The sequence below is a fragment of the Alternaria ventricosa genome, assembly GCF_023758065.1.
Source record: "Alternaria ventricosa strain BMP 2768 chromosome Unknown scaffold_11, whole genome shotgun sequence".
Taxonomy (NCBI): Eukaryota; Fungi; Ascomycota; class Dothideomycetes; order Pleosporales; family Pleosporaceae; genus Alternaria; species Alternaria ventricosa.
This window is the reverse complement of record NW_026055691.1, coordinates 355,251-372,201: the sequence shown is the minus strand read 5'-3', so window position 1 is coordinate 372,201 and position 16,951 is coordinate 355,251. Positions and strand designations below refer to the sequence as shown.

The window sequence follows — 16,951 nt, the reverse complement described above, 5'->3', positions numbered from 1 at the left end:
ATGTCATAGCCTACGTATGTCTGGATATGCCGTTGTTTTAGACCAAGGCTATTCTTCTCTGCCCAATGTACGTCGCTGTAAAACTGCATACTAAAGTACAAGCCCTTCGTTGGACCAATATCTCGAGAATACAATTTCGAATGTGTGCTGTCACGAAATCATTGTACACTAGCATCAAATCCTACCATCGTTGTTCTATCCGGTAGGTGCACAGGTGTGGTGAGAAGGCCCGCTGTACAAATGACAATGTCGGTCTTGCCCAAGACTTCGTCTTCACTGCATACCGATTTCCAGATAACCTGAATCAGACTGTTCATGAGCCACTGCTAGCCTTTATAAGAGTACATATATAAGCATCGTACAGTATGCGCATGATCTATTAGCAGACCGGTTAGCGCAGCATGTGTCGGAAAAAGAGGTATTTGTAAAGAAACACAGTCTTCAACTTTATGCCAGATAAACAAGATATAGTGATCAAATTGGCAGCGTTGGTCCATAACTTCCACCATATCAAATATGTTCCCGGAACCTGCGCGTACCTGAAACATCCGATTCCGCTATAAATGGGCTCAAAAGCAGGTTGGAAGACTATTCTCCAAGCAGGCAATGCTAATATTTGCTCTTCAGCTCGAAATAGTCCCCTAGAGACGGTGTTTGCCGTGAAGACCAGCTGAGCTTGACCTCAACAACGCCTTATCTTGATCAAGGCGCCACAGTGGCTTCATGTCGGTAAAGCCGAAGCGTACCAGACCATACTACCGACCATTCGAGAAGAATACGAAAGTATGAATAAGCTGCTAGAAGAAACTTCTGCAAGACCCTGAATCCCGCGCCGCTTTACAGCAGCAACAGGAAACCACGCTGCGTATCCAAATTTCCCCAAGCGTAGTGTGCGCGTACTACCTACGCATTGCCGCGGCCACATGCTGCCGCAGAACGACCCACACCACGGCATGCACGCGCCTCAACACCAACGCAGAAATGTCACGATGATGCGGTGTACACCACCCGAGGCTCGGACGAGGCTAACATCCAGGTACCAGCCTCCCGAGGTGCTAGCCCCGACCATGGCGTGACACCTACACAGTACGCTAAGTGCAGATTTCGGTACTCGCACACACGCAAAAAAAGTTTTTCCTTCGTGGATCTTCGTAGATTTGTGTAAGAAGTTCCTTGTCCACTGGTGCTGGTGTACCGGGCATACTAGGCAGAAAATTCTCCATGGGCAAACTCACAGAACACGTGCTGGTATGAGGGGAATGCGTTGACCTCGGGAACTGGGATCTACCTGGATGGTAGTCGCCATCTGCCATGCCTTTTCTTTCCGTCAAATTCTCTTCCTGTGGCCGTTGAATTTGGCCAAACGACTCCAGGGCTCCTTTGTTCCGTGCTAGCTGCTAGAAGCTTCCTGCACAACATGTGCTGCCTCGGTGCGGGTCGGCGCGAGGTTCTCGAGCGGATCCGGACGTACGTCCGCTTCTGGATACGTTGCGTGCGCTGAGAAGGGAAGCGTTAGCCGACGGGCAACTTGGCCGTTGAAGACTCTGTTTCGAAATCTCGAAACTGTGCGAGATAGGTTTGCGATTGCAATCTGGGACAAAGATACGAAGTACGACGGAGTGCTTGGCAACCCGCGGAAGCCGTTGCTGTCGTGACGAGACTGATCGGCATACTATGTGCCGTATCCAGTAAGGCTGTCGATCTGTCGAGATGGAAAGATAAGATTCCGCTCCCCGGCGCGCGAGGAGAGCGCGTCCGAGGAGTCCGGCTCGACATGACTATGTCATAGACCCTGGTTCCGCCCTGACCGTTGACAGCGTCATCATGTGAACCAGCTTATCGAAGCAGATGAGTCCAGAACTCGATCAGGGAGTGATGATGCAAGTAACCTCGGAAGAAAAGCAACGGTTATCGCAAACTTGCGAGAGAGGGGGAAAATACGGAGGTCATGACCGCTCGCCAGATCATGCACGTGGCTGATGATGTGGCTCAATCTATCTTATCTTATCACCGGCTTTCTACATATGTCCGCTCCGCCCCGGATGATCAACATCGCAGCATGGTTCGCTCTTATTGGTGAACTATTGACGATCATCTAAAGCCTCACTCACTCACCGTTCAGTCACCATTGTTAAATGATGACCAGCATATCGTGCTGAGTGAGAGGCACACAGCGTGGTGTCCAAGTTATGTGCGTATGACATCAGCAACACCCGTAGACTGTTAATGATAGCGATCAAGGTAGGTTTCAGTGACAATATTGTGTTACTTGGTTGCGCAGCCACCACGGCGTAACCGCGGACCATGTTGGCATAGATGATCTGATCGTCAGATCGTGGTTGCCTAAGGCGCGCCCCATTTCCCTGTTTGAGCCCCGACTTCCCTGGACGGGACAACATTCAGGAACAGGGCACATGTTTGGGACGTGAGGCGTTGCTAGGCACGACGCGGCCCAGAAACATCCAAGGAGTTGAGTTGGCATGCCAGCTCAGCAATGTTCGAGATGACACGTTATCGCAAGAAAGCTCCGTAACTTGGAAACAGGGTTTCGCTTCATTCGAGCGGATTGCGTAGAGCGGGCTACGCGCAAGCTAGATTCGTACCTGTTTCACTAGGCCTCGCGAACCACAGCGCAGCACCAGCTAGCGGGTGTGACTGAGGCAGTCCGTCCCTAGTAAAAGCAAAATCGTCGATGGTTGTGAGAAGATTAACTGTCTGAATCGTTTCGTCCACCGCCATGTCGGAACGAAATGTTGAAACCTCGAGATTGAGGGCATGGACATGTTTTGACTCGATGTTTGGTACCGAGTCTGATATGAGATTTGATCATCTCTCGTGCCATGGTAGCGTTTCGAGACGAGCATCGTGGAGGGTCAGTGCCGGTATCGCCGCGACAGCAGTGGAGCGTGGGGAAAAGGAGAGATCGACGCTGTAACTTCCGTCTTCAACTTCTGACAGTGTGGAGACGGGAGACCTTGCTCAGATCAAAGCTTTCGCGGTCCAGAAGCCCTCGACGAGTGGGTTTCGCAGCAGATTGCCATAGACCGCTCATCCTACAGCTGTCAAGTGCATCAAGATGCGAGTGCGAACAGAGATGCATATCCGTATGCGACGGATAATCTGCTTCCAGATGATCCGCTCGAGTCTGGCTCATGTGCCCGCGTTTCGCCCGAGCGGAACCAAACGTGACCGTCCCTACGCGAGCTCCTGTTGTGTCCGATCGGATACACTCAAACCCCGAGCAGCCTGTCTGCCTGCGCACACTTTCCGGACGTGGGCAGAACCAAACGCCGAGTTGACCCGGCTGCTTGCGGCTGCATGCCTTGCATACACACCAGATCTTCCCAGGCAGACGTGGACGGTCACTCGACGGTGCGTGGGGCGGTGCGATCGGTGTACGCAATCAATCTCGCAACGCCTGCTCTGTGTATGCGGGGACACGAAGGTGATTGACCGGAAGTGCACTTTCACCAGGCAAGCGTTGCGACGACAGATCGCTCAGCCATGCAAGGCGCGCTCGGCGAAAAGCAGCCGCGTCCGCGATGCGAAGTGCCCGCCCTATGCGGGATGCATGCGAGGGGCCAGGGTCTGACGCACTGGCCAAAAGTCGGTCAACCCTAGGAATTTCCCAGCACCAAATGTGTGACTGGGCATGTTGACAGGAAACTGTAATGCGTGGGGTTTGTTGCTGTGTCGTGTGCTGTTGACAGTTCATCAGTCATGCATGGCGAGTGTACCTGTGACCTGCTAAGGCTCGATTAGCATGCAGCCTGCAGCGATAGCAGCGCATCACCTGAGAAAAGCGTGGAGATTGGTTTTTGTGGGTGTAATGATCATCATTGAAATTTCTAGCTATGGCGGGAGTCTCGACCACTGCCTTCGGGAGACGTCGAACCGCTCGAGACCAATATCCCAAATCCTCCTATCCCGTATCCATCCAATAATTTCTGAGTAGAGTTGTTCGTGAGATCCTCCGTGAAGATCCCGACCGCCCTGCGGTATATGCCAATAAAAGAAAACAGAGGATATAATGCTCGAAAATGCTACGCTATGCTGTAAAGGACTCGCTCGCTGAAAACGCTGGATCAAAAATCAAAAGGTCGGAACATGGTGGTGTGCTGGCCTAATAACTTGAGATGAGCGGAGCGGTGGTGTCCATGAATAGCGGATGATCTTCGATGTTTTGTGATTGTGGTTTGGCGTCGTAGAAGGTTGTTGTGAGCATGGCTTCTTTCTCGGTGAAGTTGAAGGACGCTTGCGGGGGCGATGTGGGTGGAGACTCGTCGTCGGACTCTTCCTCGTAGGTGAGCTCGGGCGGTGACTGTAATTGCGATGGTACCCGGGTAAGAGCCAGTTCTGAGTCGTCCTCCATGTCGTCGTAGAACTCCTCCTCGTCATCCTCATCCTCGTCCACCTCCATTGTGCTGATCTGAACCGGTGATTGAGCGATGCGGCGAGGGAGTGCGATCATGTCGAAGTCGTCCTCGTTCTCGGACTCAGAGTCTGATTCGGAGTCGTCGTCCTCTTCCTCCTCAGCGATGCTGTCGGCCCATTGGATGTGTCGGGACTCTTCAGTCTTGGAGGCCTTGGCCATGGTCTGGTTGAACCATTGTTCTTGCTGGCGTTCGGCGTCTTGGAGTTCGACCATGAGGCTGTCGAGGAGGTTTGCGTGTCCAACGAGGAGGCGGAGGTTGTGGTCGGCCCTGCATGCCTCCTTGCCGAGCTTGGAGCGGGCAGAGGCAGCAATGTAGTAGGTTTGGGTGAGAGACATCTTCTGCTTCTTTTGCGGTGGTGATGAGATGAAGTGGGAGCGGGTAGTCTCAGCCGTAAAGGGCTCGAAGGAAGTTTGAATGCGGAGGTGTGATGAAGAAGGCATGTTTGGTGTGTATAAGGCAGTAGTATATGAGAGCCTAAAAATTGTGAGTCAGGTTGGTTTTATGACTGTCGAGAACGAGGGTACAAACCTTAAAGCAGCAGCCAATGGAGGGAAGGTGATCCGAGCGTAGTTAGATTCCGAGATGTGTGATGTAATGTTGATCGACTGAAGATTGTCGAGTGATGTTATAATTCGCCGAGGAGTAGTGGACTGGTGTGTGAGCTGATGATGATGGAATCTGAAGCGAGGACAGGCGTGTTTCTTATGTTTCGCTGGCGCATGGAGGATGGATAACGGGTGCTCGGAATTATTGGCATGTTTCCACCGCTCTTGGCCGAGCAAGGACGGATGCGGTGAGCTAACACACTATGATTCACACCTGGGCACGACTGCAGGGGTGCTAGCGCGGCTTACGATACAGCCCGGTCGGTCGTAGAGACTTTCGCCCGCATGCACATACGGGCGTTACGAAGCGGACGCCGGACGTTGCGCGGATATACAGTCTGCCCATGCTCACATGCCACGGCGCTGGATAATCGGGGTCTCGCTCTCGTCGGCGTTTACTAACCCACGATGCATTGCATCACTCATCGTCCGCCCACATCGCGCCATCAGGGTTTTTTCTTTTTGGGCTCTTCGCTTTTCGCGTTTCCCCTGCTAATATCCTCGCGGTGCGTTGTTCGAGCTAGAGGGTGCTTGGGCGAAGCTGCGCTGCCTGGCTGCCTGCGGTTCCAGGATGCGCTGTCGTCAGGGCTAAGCCACGGACCTCTTTACAGGCAGAGCGGTCAGCCCTGAATCTGTGGCTGTCAAACGTGTCCACCGTCTCGCCTAAGGGGTCACTAATCCCTCCATTGCGCGAGGTTGGTCTGGCGTCGAGTCTCTCCGCGCGACAAAACCAACGTTAGGCTCACGACAGCAGTTCAGCCACACAGGCTGACGTCCGGTACCCTTCGTACCGTCGTATAGAGTCGTCACTTCGGCCGACGCCTTGGAACCTTGGTTTTCCGGCTGCCTAGCACATCGGCTTTTCGCTTCCTCACAGCTTTCGTCCGCGTCGTCACAAGCGACCCGTCGCTGTTTAGCTGGGCGGGCCACGCGGACCTGTCACTCAGTCTGACCCCCGCGCCCAAGCAAACTATCGTGAAATGACCCAGGGTACCAATCACACCTGGGCATCAATTGCGAGCAAAGCCCAGGAGCATGCTGCTTGTCTCCGACTCCCTGTTACTAACTCCCGCCTGCAGCTTGCTGCATCGCGCTGCCATTGGTAGATCAAGCTGGCTTTGTCAGAGATGCTGAAAAATACTCTCTGACAAACCCGCTAACGACCCTGCATGAACCAGTATAATTTGATGACACGATCATGCGCTTTCCTCTGGAGCGTCGCTATTGCGTGCTCCGAGGCAGTCGGCAGTCAATTTGCGACAAGCAACTCTGCACCGTCGTCATGCCTGATGGCTGAACAGTTTGATTACTTTTGCGCTCCTACAGCCCGACTGTCCAAGGTATTGAGTTTATGGCATCTGTGCGTTTATTGTCAGGCACAAACAAAAAACGGTGAACAGTGCGTTCATAGCATCCGTCTCCGCTCCGCCCTTTTCCACTACTCCGGCTCCGGTGAGGGCGTGCTTCCAGGACGAACGATCCCGAAAGAGGAAAGTGCATCTCGTGGCGCTTTCAGCCGTCGCTACGCATACCGAATTGCGTTTACCGTCTACCTTCATCTACATACGCACAGCCCTTTGCTGCCCTTGAGTCGTCCGATTCACATGGGCCCAATCAAGGTACGACTCGGTTCGACACGTTTCCGTCGGGTCGACTTCACCGCTGAGCTGTGTGAGGCTGATCAGGAGACCGCCAACGCTGGCAATCTGGCGGTGGCATATATGCATGCTGCGGTGCCATAGCAACGCAATGCTGCAATGCGACTCCGCGTCGACTGAGAGAGTATGAGTCGACTACCGGCTAAGCCCAGATTGCGCTTCAAGAGAGCTTCACCCACCACACGTTTGCAACTACCACAACCCCGCGTCAATAGCTCACTTCGCGACGCGTTGCAAACGTGTACGCCTCACGCAGACCAAAGCTTGCTCAGCCACGCTTTGTCCTTCACAACGTTTAGCCTAACGTCGACGCGGGTCTACGCTATAACGTTACCGCTTTAGGTGTGCCTTCGAATGAGGCATATTTATTTAGACTCAATTGCGGCATATACCATCACACTTGCGGGAATATCGACTTCACCACCCTCTCCCCTAGCAGAATTCTGGTCCGCGAGCCTTCGGAAAAGCACTCACTAAATAACGATCTCGGTGTGCGTGCATTATCAGCGTCTTTATCCCGACGAGCCCGAGCTATGTCCGGGTGCAACATGTCTAGTCATCCTCATCGTCCGTTCGGATCTCAGGCATGGTTCTAAGCAAATAGCCGAGTAGCTTCATGCATCACTAAGCAACGATGCCGCTACCACTGATGACCGATGTTCGCGTCTTTCTCAACATCTCTCTATGACGCGACAGCCGCATGAGGAGTGCAGGACAATGCTTAGTGAGATTCGAAACTAATGCTGCGATATCAACAAGAGTAGTGATAAACATATATGTAGCAATTGGTGCTATTTTCGTTAGAGTAGGAAGTTTATATAACAAAGTGCCTCGATTTTGATCGTTTGCTGCCATACTGCGGCTCTCTAAGAAGAGATGGAAAACGACAACCCATAGATACTTTATTACAATTATATAGTGGGTCAACACATACAGCACCAGCACCCTCAGCCTATCCGGTCACCCTGGCAGCTGCCATGAGCCTTTCCTTTCTTCCCTCTTTCCAAGCCTTATCCAGTGCCTCCAGTTTCCCGCCTAGCACTTGCACATTGCCGGGCTCAAGCATGATGACGCCTCTCCTCACGTCAAAGTTCTTCAGGAGGAGTTTGACGCCCATGGTCATGTTGGTATTGAGCCCGTCTATGCCTCTTAGCTCCATGGCGTAGATCTTGAGGCCTTTGGCATCTTGCAGAAGCAGCTTGAATGGCCCTTTGCTCACCACAGGAGCCGCGGCTTCAGCAGTGCCCTCATTCTCCTGCTCTATAACACGCACAATCTCCCTTCCTTTTGTCATCTCGCCTCGCTCCTGCGCTTCGATAGATTCGACCTGCGACCAGCGCGAGTGGCCTATATCTTCGATGTCGAGGACCTGGCAGACGACTGGACCAGGGACGATGCGGGATTTTGTGGTACCCTTGAGCACATCGTCGGGAAATACGGACCCTGCAGGCTGGCTGAGCGACGTGGTTATGTCGGTGGCTAGTAGGCGGAAGTGGGCTGTCTGCTTGACGGCGGGCAACGGCGTGTTGGGCCGGGTTGTGGAGAGGAAGCCCTGCAGCCAGGCGGTGGTAGGGTAGAGATGGCGGGCATTCAGGTGCTGTGTTAGCTCGGCTGCGAGATTAGCTGCCATGTCGGTGATCAACGGCACCTTTCTTGAGGATGCGCGGTTTTGCTTGTTCGCGAGTACGGCGGAGCCATGTGGGAGACGCGACGCGCCGAATGACGTGGGGCGCTCTTTCCCCAACGGTGGCCTCGGCCCTTCACATGAAGCTCAAGCTCCAACACTCAATCACCAAACCTCACAACATAGCAGATAACAGCATAGCGAACGATACCACGGCATGTCGACTATAGCCTCGCCCCGCGCCAGTTCTTCCGTCCGCAGCCCCTCCTTGACCCGCACCTCAATCGACAGCAGCTCGTCGCATCGCCCACCCCCAGCCGCACGCCGAAACCGCGCTGCCCTTCGCGAGTTCTATGGCCTCAAGAACGCGCCCCGCGATGCAACCCCAGACGCCAGAATATCCGAAGAATCTTCGAGAACACAGTTAGGACCAGAAGAAGACGAGACGCTCACAGAGCTCGATGCTGCGGATTTCAATGCAGAAGCCTTTGTAGAGGCATTGCTTGCCAAAGAGGGACTGAAAGGCGTATTGAAGGTCGAGGCAGACTTGGTGTCTCGTGAGTTCTCACTCAACTCATATGAGCGGACATCTGGAGTGCTAACATAGAAACAGAGATCAGAAATCTAGACAGCGACCGCAAATCTCTCGTCTATGACAACTACTCCAAACTCCTGTCCGCAACAAGCACAATCCGACGCATGCGCGGAAACATGGACCCCCTCGCACCCACAACCCACACCCTAGGTCCTGCCATCTCCCACATCGCCGAGACAGCCGCGTCTTTATCATCCTCGTTACAGGACAGCCACCAATCCAAAGAACAGGGCTTGGGCATAAGCATACGGGTCGAGCAGGACGACAAAGACAAATCTGATGCGGACAAGAAGCGGAGACAGCAGGAGACAGTAAAATGGGTTCTGGACACACCACGTCGGCTGCAGGACATGGTAGACCAGGACCAGGATGGAAAGGCGGAGAAAGAGTGGGCAGAGGTCAGGAGGATATTGGATAAGTGGAAGGGCGTTGCTGGCGTACAAGAGCTTAGAGAGCAGTGCGAAGCTATCATGTGCGAGGAAGATTCGGAAGAGTCTGAGTGAAACTGAATAGGACTCATGGACGATCGGATTTCACCCTAACTGCGCCGCGTACCGTGTCCATAAGGCTGGCTGGTACCATGCCGGATGATGGAGTTGCGGAAGGAACAACATGCTGGGCAAGCAACCATCTGGCTATCTTGTACTCGGCCACATTGGGCGAAGTAGCCAAAGAGCGGAAATCGAGCCCGAGAGTAGGATAGGAAGGCCACGGCCCTCACACCAAGAGGCGCTCACTTCTTACAACTGCGTTGCGCCAACAGCCCATCGACGTTGCAGTGGTTTCACAAAGCCTTACGACACAGTATACGTGTTTCTGTTCCACTCCTGCAGAAGGATATCAGGACACTTGGGTGGACTGGAGACATTGAAGCGTAATCGCTCGAGCATCTTCGGTTATGAAATGCATGGTGGTTTCAGCTGTATAACATACGATACTACTACATGCCATGAATGCAAAGCAAGCTTGATCGAGCTCAAGCCCCCGCGTCTCGCACCACACTCTCCCAAATACCCTGCCAGTCCGCTTCCCCACCCCCATACCTAGCCTCAAATGCGTTCATTGCCAGATTGCCCAAGAACGGCCTCACCAACCGATTCACCAGCTCTCCCCTGGTCATCTCCAACACCGCAGCACCTTCTTCCTTTTCAAGAGCCTCGATAAGCGGGTCTAAGAATAACGTCCTCTTGGGCTCATCCGTATCCGACCCATTCAGTGCAGTCACAGGAGCCGGAGGTGCTATCGATGATCTTGTGAGGACCTCATTGATCTCATCGGTAAGAGACATGAGTGTTTGCGGGGTGTCGGGCTTGTATACTGCGTCGATGGTGTCGGAGATGAAGAGCCACTCCATGAGCTGGAAGTCGTCAGGGTCTAGTACGACGAGTTCATCTAACAGCTTGCACGTCTGAATGATGCCAGCGTTATTATAGTGCTCTTTGTTAGGAGCGTCTGGTAGGAGTGCTGATAGTCCGGATGTCAGCTCGCCATTTACAACTGGCCAAAGCGACGCCAGATGGACGGGCGATGTCTTCAAGATGATAGCACGTAGAAGTACGATGACGTCTGTACGAGTGACTGAAGACGGCGACGACGCTGGCGTGGCGGTAAGCAGTTCGACGACCTTCTCCAGAACCTGTGGTATGTTTGGTGTGAAAGCATCTTCGGGACTCGCAAGGATGAGAAGGGCAATGCGACGTAACGTAAGCTGCGTTTTACGGTCGGCTTCCTGCCGCGCAGATGTTGCACCAACTCCAAACATTAAACCAGCAGTTGTTGGCGCAGATAGTCGTGCAAGTAGTTCAGGCAGTCGCTCCTTGTCAGATTGCGTCCACTGCGCAAGTATAGGCAGCCAAGCTTCTCTTAACAGTTGAAGCGGTGTGTTGAAGAATTTGGCGTCATTGAAGGCATCGAAGATGTCTTTTTTGAGAAGTTTGTTGCCTGGCGAGATCTTGGTCAGGCCTTGGAGTAAATCCAACGTGTTTCTCGATACGTTTTCAGGGAATGCTTTGGCGCGGAAGGTTGGCCCGATGACGGATGCTGATATGTCTGAGACGACCTTCGCAACACGGTCATTCTCGACGAGGATGATCGATAGTTTCGGTACGATGGTAGTCAGAATGGAAACGACATCGGTTGCTCGCTTCTGCGCCCGATTGCCATTTGTCACAGCAGCTGACTTTTCGTTTACCGCGTGGTTCGTGTCTTGCAGATAGCCCATGGAACGCGTTGTGAAAATGGCAGTCAATATCCTGGCAAATATATCCTGTTGGAATAGTCAGTACAATTCACCCGAAAGAACATATCCACTCACGGCAAGCTCCCGTCTCATCTTCCGTTGCTCCCCAAAGTTGGTATTATCAACTTTCTGCCCTATGACGGCGGTAAACTCCAGCAATGTAGGCAATATCTGTCGATGAGGAAGAGGATTTGCGAGCACATCTCGCAGGAACAAAGTACAGTCCTGCCAGATCTCGTCCATGGCGTCATCTTCCAGAGAGTTCGTATACTCGACGAGGAAGGCGACCAGTTCAGCGTCAGTAAGATTAGAGGTCAATGTCGATAGTCGATTGGTGTCCAACGCCCCAGGATCCGTCCGGCTGTATACAGCGTTGAATATTGCTGGGATGGTATGCTTCGGCTTCGAGCCATTGAGGACGTTTAGAAGCCCTGTAATTGCTGCTCCTCGCACATCGTCAACTTCCGCATGCGCCCATAGAACTACTAACGTCTCCAAACACTCCAAAGCTTCCGCAGCGAAGAGATGCTCCAACGTGCGGCGAGCCCGATTGCGCATGCGTAAAGAGGTGTAAGCGAATGATGAAGCTGACGTGTGATCCTGTAGTTCGAGCATATTTCCATAGCCACCCCAAGACCATATCGCGAAGCATATGCGAACAGTGTCTTGGAAGCAAAGCAAAACCGTGAGTCTACTATTCGCTGTCGGAGTGCGAGCCTGGTTCGTATCAGAGGAAATCAGCCCAGATACGACATTGCTGAAGAAACCCTGGGGTTGTTCTGGAGACTTGTTGGCAGACACTTTCGTCTCCTGCGTAGTCAAACGCTCGTGCGCCTTGGCCAAGATCTGCTCTAATCCGTTCATAAGCGAGATCAGAGTCGACTCGGGAGAGACAGTAGGTACGGGTTGTGTTTTTGCGAACGTAACCTTGAGCTGCTCGAATGTGAGATTGATCTGCTTGCAAAGACACTCTACAAGTGGCAGGAGGTTTTGGAATATCGTATCAGGAAACATTGGTAGAACTTCAACAAGGAACTGAATCCAGTCGTCAAGGACTAGGCGACTGGTAGAGGAGGAGAATCCAAACTTCAAGCACTCAACAAGTTGTGGAGGTGGAGGAATCGGCGCAGGTGTCTGATCTTCCGAGTCTCTGTTGATCGCTAGTGAAAGGCGCGACCGATTGGCAGGATGATTCGAAGATTTTGGCTCTGCTGTTGGTTCTGGTGGACGAGTGAGGCGAAGTTTTAGTGCCGCCAACTCTGCACTTAACAAGAGACTCTGCAGGGGCGGACTCGCTGATCTTAACCTTGCCATTAGAGGTACTTCAAGCTCCAGCTCTCGAAGTGGTGCAGCAAATGGACTTCGATAGATTTGCGATATCATAGAGACCGACAACCGGTGTAGCTCATGTATGTGAGGCCCTATAACTGTATCTGACGAGCCGATTTGAAGCGACAGTGTCGTCAAACATGTACGTGTGAGCCACTCCTGAATGGAGATACGCGGCGAGGAAGGTTCTGGCCAGGAAAGAGTGACCTCAGCAATAGTTACCCACGTGAAATGTGATGGCCGCTTGATGACATTAAAGACATGCCTGAGGTAGTACAGGCATTCCTTTGTGTCGTCTCTTCTGGAACGTGCTGATGGTCCCTGGGATGTCGTATTAGGTGCCAAATTGCCTAAAGCTGCCAGACAGTTGAGTGACTGGATATGAACTGCAAGGATCTCAAAGACTCTGTTCAAGCTTGGCGTATCTGGTAGCCAATTTTGCAAAAACGTAGAGGTTTCCGACCCTTCTTCTGCGAGAGTGTCAAGGAGCAAGAGCAGCGGCCTTGTCAAGACAGAGTGGAAGTCGCTTGCTGTTGACGAGGCTTGCAGAATGTTACCACTTGGTCGGCGAGTGATATTAACACGCTTTTCTGACTGCAGGTTCAGTTCGTGCATAACATGCGTCCATAGTGTCGCAAAACGTCGGGCACAATCTGATGAGCTCTTCGAAACAGAATCTTGACCGGTCTGCTCTACAATGATCGAAGCGATGGCACTTTCGACCATCCGACTGGCAGGTTCAATGGCATGTAATTGTAACAAGGAACGCGCTGTTTCGACATGGTATTTGGGTGATGTCGGCGAAAGGTATCGCCAGAAGTATCGAACCAAGGGATGGATGAGCTCAGGTAATTGACTTGAGGCGATGTGAGGTCTTGATGGGAGTGCGGTTTGGAGTGCGAGTAAGACGGCTGTTATAGCGGCCAGGTGCGGAAATGAAGGATCTGTGTCGGTCTTGTCCGATGTCTGAAGGACATTTGCAAGCATAGTGACTAGGTCAATGTCTTCAACGGCCTTAAGACACTGTGTTTTGAAGACCAGATTGGATAGAATCTTCGAAGGCATCTCGGCAGTGATACCGGAACCATTTGACTGCATAGATGCGGTGAACATGCAAGAGGCCTCACGAAGCGCAATCTGGCCAAGCAGTGGCGGATCGAAAGGCGGGTCAGCTGCATCCAAGCTTCCTTGAGATTCTTCATAGAATGCACGTATCTTCTTGGACACTGTGGCGCGCGGTATTTTGAGAGTTGCCAATAGCTGCTGCTCCGTTGCTTGATCACCTTGAAATGACCGATCTGGGACTATCTGAACGAGTGAGTCTGTGATCTCGAGGGCAAGGCTCACAACTTGTGCGTCTTTTGATGAGCTGTCGGTCTTGCCAGCGGTCTCATTCAAAGCATCAAGTGTGGATTGTACCATTAGAGGCATGTGATGCAATAGCATGTCTTCCTCTTTGAGATTGAATCGGGCCAGAACAAACTTGGCCAGCCTCATCTTTTGTAATGCTTCGTCATCATCCGTCTGCAGGGATGACGTTATGAGATGAATGAGTTTGCCCCAGATGAGGCCGCTATCGACGCCGTCGAAGAATGCACTGGCACTTCTCATAACTTCGTCGACTTGTTCCTTGGATGCAGTTTCGCTGTACACATAGACGCTCTGTAACGCCGGCAGGAATATCTCGGGTACAATCAAACCACCTACTTCCCAACGGTCCATGAGAGATAGACAGACTCTGAAAGGACGTGCTCGCTCGGAAGGTAATGTGCTACGACGGTTGATCATCTTGAGGACACTGTTGGTAAGCGCTTCAAGACCGTACCGCGAAAAGAAAGCAGCTTGATGTGCCGACGGATCTGCAGACACGTTGTGTCTGTCTGTTGTTGGGGATGTGGTGCTGTCGTTTACTTCAGACGTAGTGGGCTCTGGACCTAGGAACCATGCCCAGAGCCGGCGATTCAAACTCATGTCTCTTCGCGACACAACGCCTGCAGCTGCAGCTACTAGTCGCTCCAAATCCCCCTTTCCAACGCGCTCCTGCAAGACGGGTGAGTCGAGAGGCAGATGACTGACCAGAAGATCGAGAAATCCTCGCTGGATGAGTATCTGAGGGTCTGACAGGCCTGATTCAAAGCAGCGAATGAGGAGCCCTGGCTCTGGGGATGTAGCTGCCTCGGCCTCGCCCGATAGCGCGTCAGAAGGTCTGGAGACATCTGGAGGAGAGCTGCGCCTCTCTGGCCGTCCGAATTTAGGCAATCGTCGTACGAGGAAAGCAAGTGCACCTTGCCTCCTGGATGGGTTGGTGATGGTGGCTAGGAAGAAGCACTGCCAAAAGTGAGATGAAGCACCCGCAGTCTTGGCCTCGACTATGTCGTCCGAGTTGTCCTGCACTGCGCTCCGCAACTTCTCCGTTGCCGAGACCATGCGCTCAAAGTCCTCGCTCGTCTCATCTTCCAGACCAGGCAGGATTGACAGTATGATGGCCTTCAAGGCCGGGCGAAGTGCAGCTCCGTCGAGCTTTAGTATATGCTTCTCGAAGACGGAGAGGTAGAGTGGGCGGACCGAGAGCGAGGCGAAGGAAAGCACAGAGGCAAGGCCGGGGAAGTAGAGGTTGAGGTCACGAGCGAGGGCATCTTTCTGGACATGGGTCAGCTTGGCATAAGCTGACTTGGGGGAGACGGGCATACACCGATGGTGGAGAAGATGTAGTCATAGACGTCGAGGGCTTTCTGGTGAACGCCCGAGGGCAATGTTGGATTCAAGCACTGCGCTAATCGCAGTGCGACAGTATCGCTATGTGGTATGACGGGTATCTCTGGAGGGTGCGCTTGCAGGGCCTGGAGGGTAACTTGTATAAGCGCATTGTCTCATAGTCGCAGTAGCATGGCGGGATTGACCTTCAGCAGCCGGCCCAGGAAAGATATGTAGTCGGCCCATTCCTGCTGCGCAGTGTCCCAGAGGGCGAGGGCGCGTTCGACACCGGCAGCATAGCGTCGGAAGTTTTTGTCTTTTTTATACAGCGCTATTCTCGGAGTCAGTGACCTGGGATTGCATGCACAATGCGACAACATACGCTCTTGTACAGCATTGCGCGCAGACCGTGGTACGGGACTGGAGCGGCCAGAAGCCGTTGGGGAGAAGACCTGCGGGTTAGCAGTGGGATCAGCGGACATGCTGTGCCTGGCAGAGAATAATATGTCCGTGTATCAATGACAGCGCGCTGGACATGCTGCTCGTGGTGGTGCCCAGGTGGTGGTGTTGGGCGCTTCATTTGTTGCCTACGTTTACGAGACATGGCATTCCGACACGGAGCACTGACGGCCCGTTTCACATGCTCGCTCCGACGTGATGACGCGCGCCCCACGCGACCTCAAGTACCCGACTGCGACACCATGAGATCTCTACAGTTTCCCTAGATATCGCCGGGGCCAGCGCAATATGCACGACGCAGGATCGGTAAGCCATGCATGATTGTCATGTTCTGGCTATCATAACTGACTGTGGCAGGGCTCACATGATGCGCCATCTGCCCCACCAGCCGACACGTCCGCATCTGATCACCATTACCAACACCACCCTCACCATGATCCACCCATCCATCTCCCGCCTCACCAAGGTCCCCCATACGATGAGCCTCCGCCTTCCTACGACGACGCCGTTGGCCTAACGGGTGCACCCCCGGGTTATGGCACGTTCCGACCGTATACCGATGATTCCTCGATAGCGAGCAGCGAAGTCGAATCCACACATCGCGCACTACCAGAATGGTTCGGACAGGCGTTGGTCGTGTTCGTCTTCCTATGCCTCATATACGGATTTTGGGAATTCATCAACGCGCCTGATGTACCTTCTGAGCCGTGGCCTGGTCATGGGCGGTTTAGACCGTCAGGCACTTGACCTGAAGTCATGCGACGAACAGCAGATCCACAACATCGTTCTCCACTGCGACAACAGACTGCCGCTTTACAGGCGTCGGTTGTCCGAAGATACATATACCTATCATGCGCAAGAGCTATCACGCCCCAGCACGGCCATCCAAGGAAGGAGCAAACTGGTTGTCGGAGCATATCTAAAGATACAAGCAGTCAGCGAGGTAGCAATCACTCAGGCGAAGCAGCTGTTGGTCAGGCAGATGCTACCGTTGCGTATCAGGGCCAAGTTTCATACATGGTCCATGTGGAAGAAAGGTGCCAATTCGAGGCCAGGTCCTTCGAACTGGCTCCTCCATGCGACAGACAAGTCACTGGACGCAGGATCTTGTCAGCTCTGTTCACATGTGATTGTAACTGCACACCCCGCAGTTACGTTACGTTAGCCTGCTTTGTCTGGCTCATCATGGGCTGAAGAAAGGGAGCTTCACGAGCTGAACTAGACATGCGAGGATGCATGTGAAGTAGAAACTATTGTCATGAGGACATGCACATAGCGATTGCGAATCCGATCGTCAATCTTTCGCAAACTC

General features: G+C 52.9%; 4 protein-coding genes across 4 annotated transcripts; 1 reads left to right on the top strand and 3 right to left on the bottom strand.

Moving 5' to 3' along the window:
- Window positions 1–4,123: 4,123 nt before the first annotated feature.
- On the bottom strand, window positions 4,124–4,876 carry J4E93_006608 (uncharacterized protein; the record flags this gene model as incomplete). The annotated part of the gene is made up of 1 exon (XM_049344520.1): window positions 4,124–4,876. One exon carries the CDS (start codon window positions 4,874–4,876, stop codon window positions 4,124–4,126), a length of 753 nt encoding a protein of 250 aa, XP_049198174.1.
- Window positions 4,877–7,651: 2,775 nt separating this feature from the next.
- On the bottom strand, window positions 7,652–8,329 carry J4E93_006607 (uncharacterized protein; the record flags this gene model as incomplete). The annotated part of the gene is made up of 1 exon (XM_049344519.1): window positions 7,652–8,329. The coding sequence occupies one exon, from the start codon at window positions 8,327–8,329 to the stop codon at window positions 7,652–7,654; it is 678 nt and encodes a 225-aa protein (XP_049198173.1).
- Window positions 8,330–8,540: 211 nt separating this feature from the next.
- Window positions 8,541–9,421, top strand: J4E93_006606 (uncharacterized protein; the record flags this gene model as incomplete). The annotated part of the gene is made up of 2 exons (XM_049344518.1): window positions 8,541–8,880; window positions 8,937–9,421. 2 exons carry the CDS (start codon window positions 8,541–8,543, stop codon window positions 9,419–9,421), a joined length of 825 nt encoding a protein of 274 aa, XP_049198172.1.
- A 473-nt stretch (window positions 9,422–9,894) lies between these two features.
- Window positions 9,895–15,662, bottom strand: J4E93_006605 (uncharacterized protein; the record flags this gene model as incomplete). Its single annotated transcript, XM_049344517.1, has 5 exons — window positions 9,895–11,184; window positions 11,233–15,126; window positions 15,177–15,326; window positions 15,387–15,511; window positions 15,563–15,662. 5 exons carry the CDS (start codon window positions 15,660–15,662, stop codon window positions 9,895–9,897), a joined length of 5,559 nt encoding a protein of 1,852 aa, XP_049198171.1.
- Window positions 15,663–16,951: the final 1,289 nt, after the last annotated feature.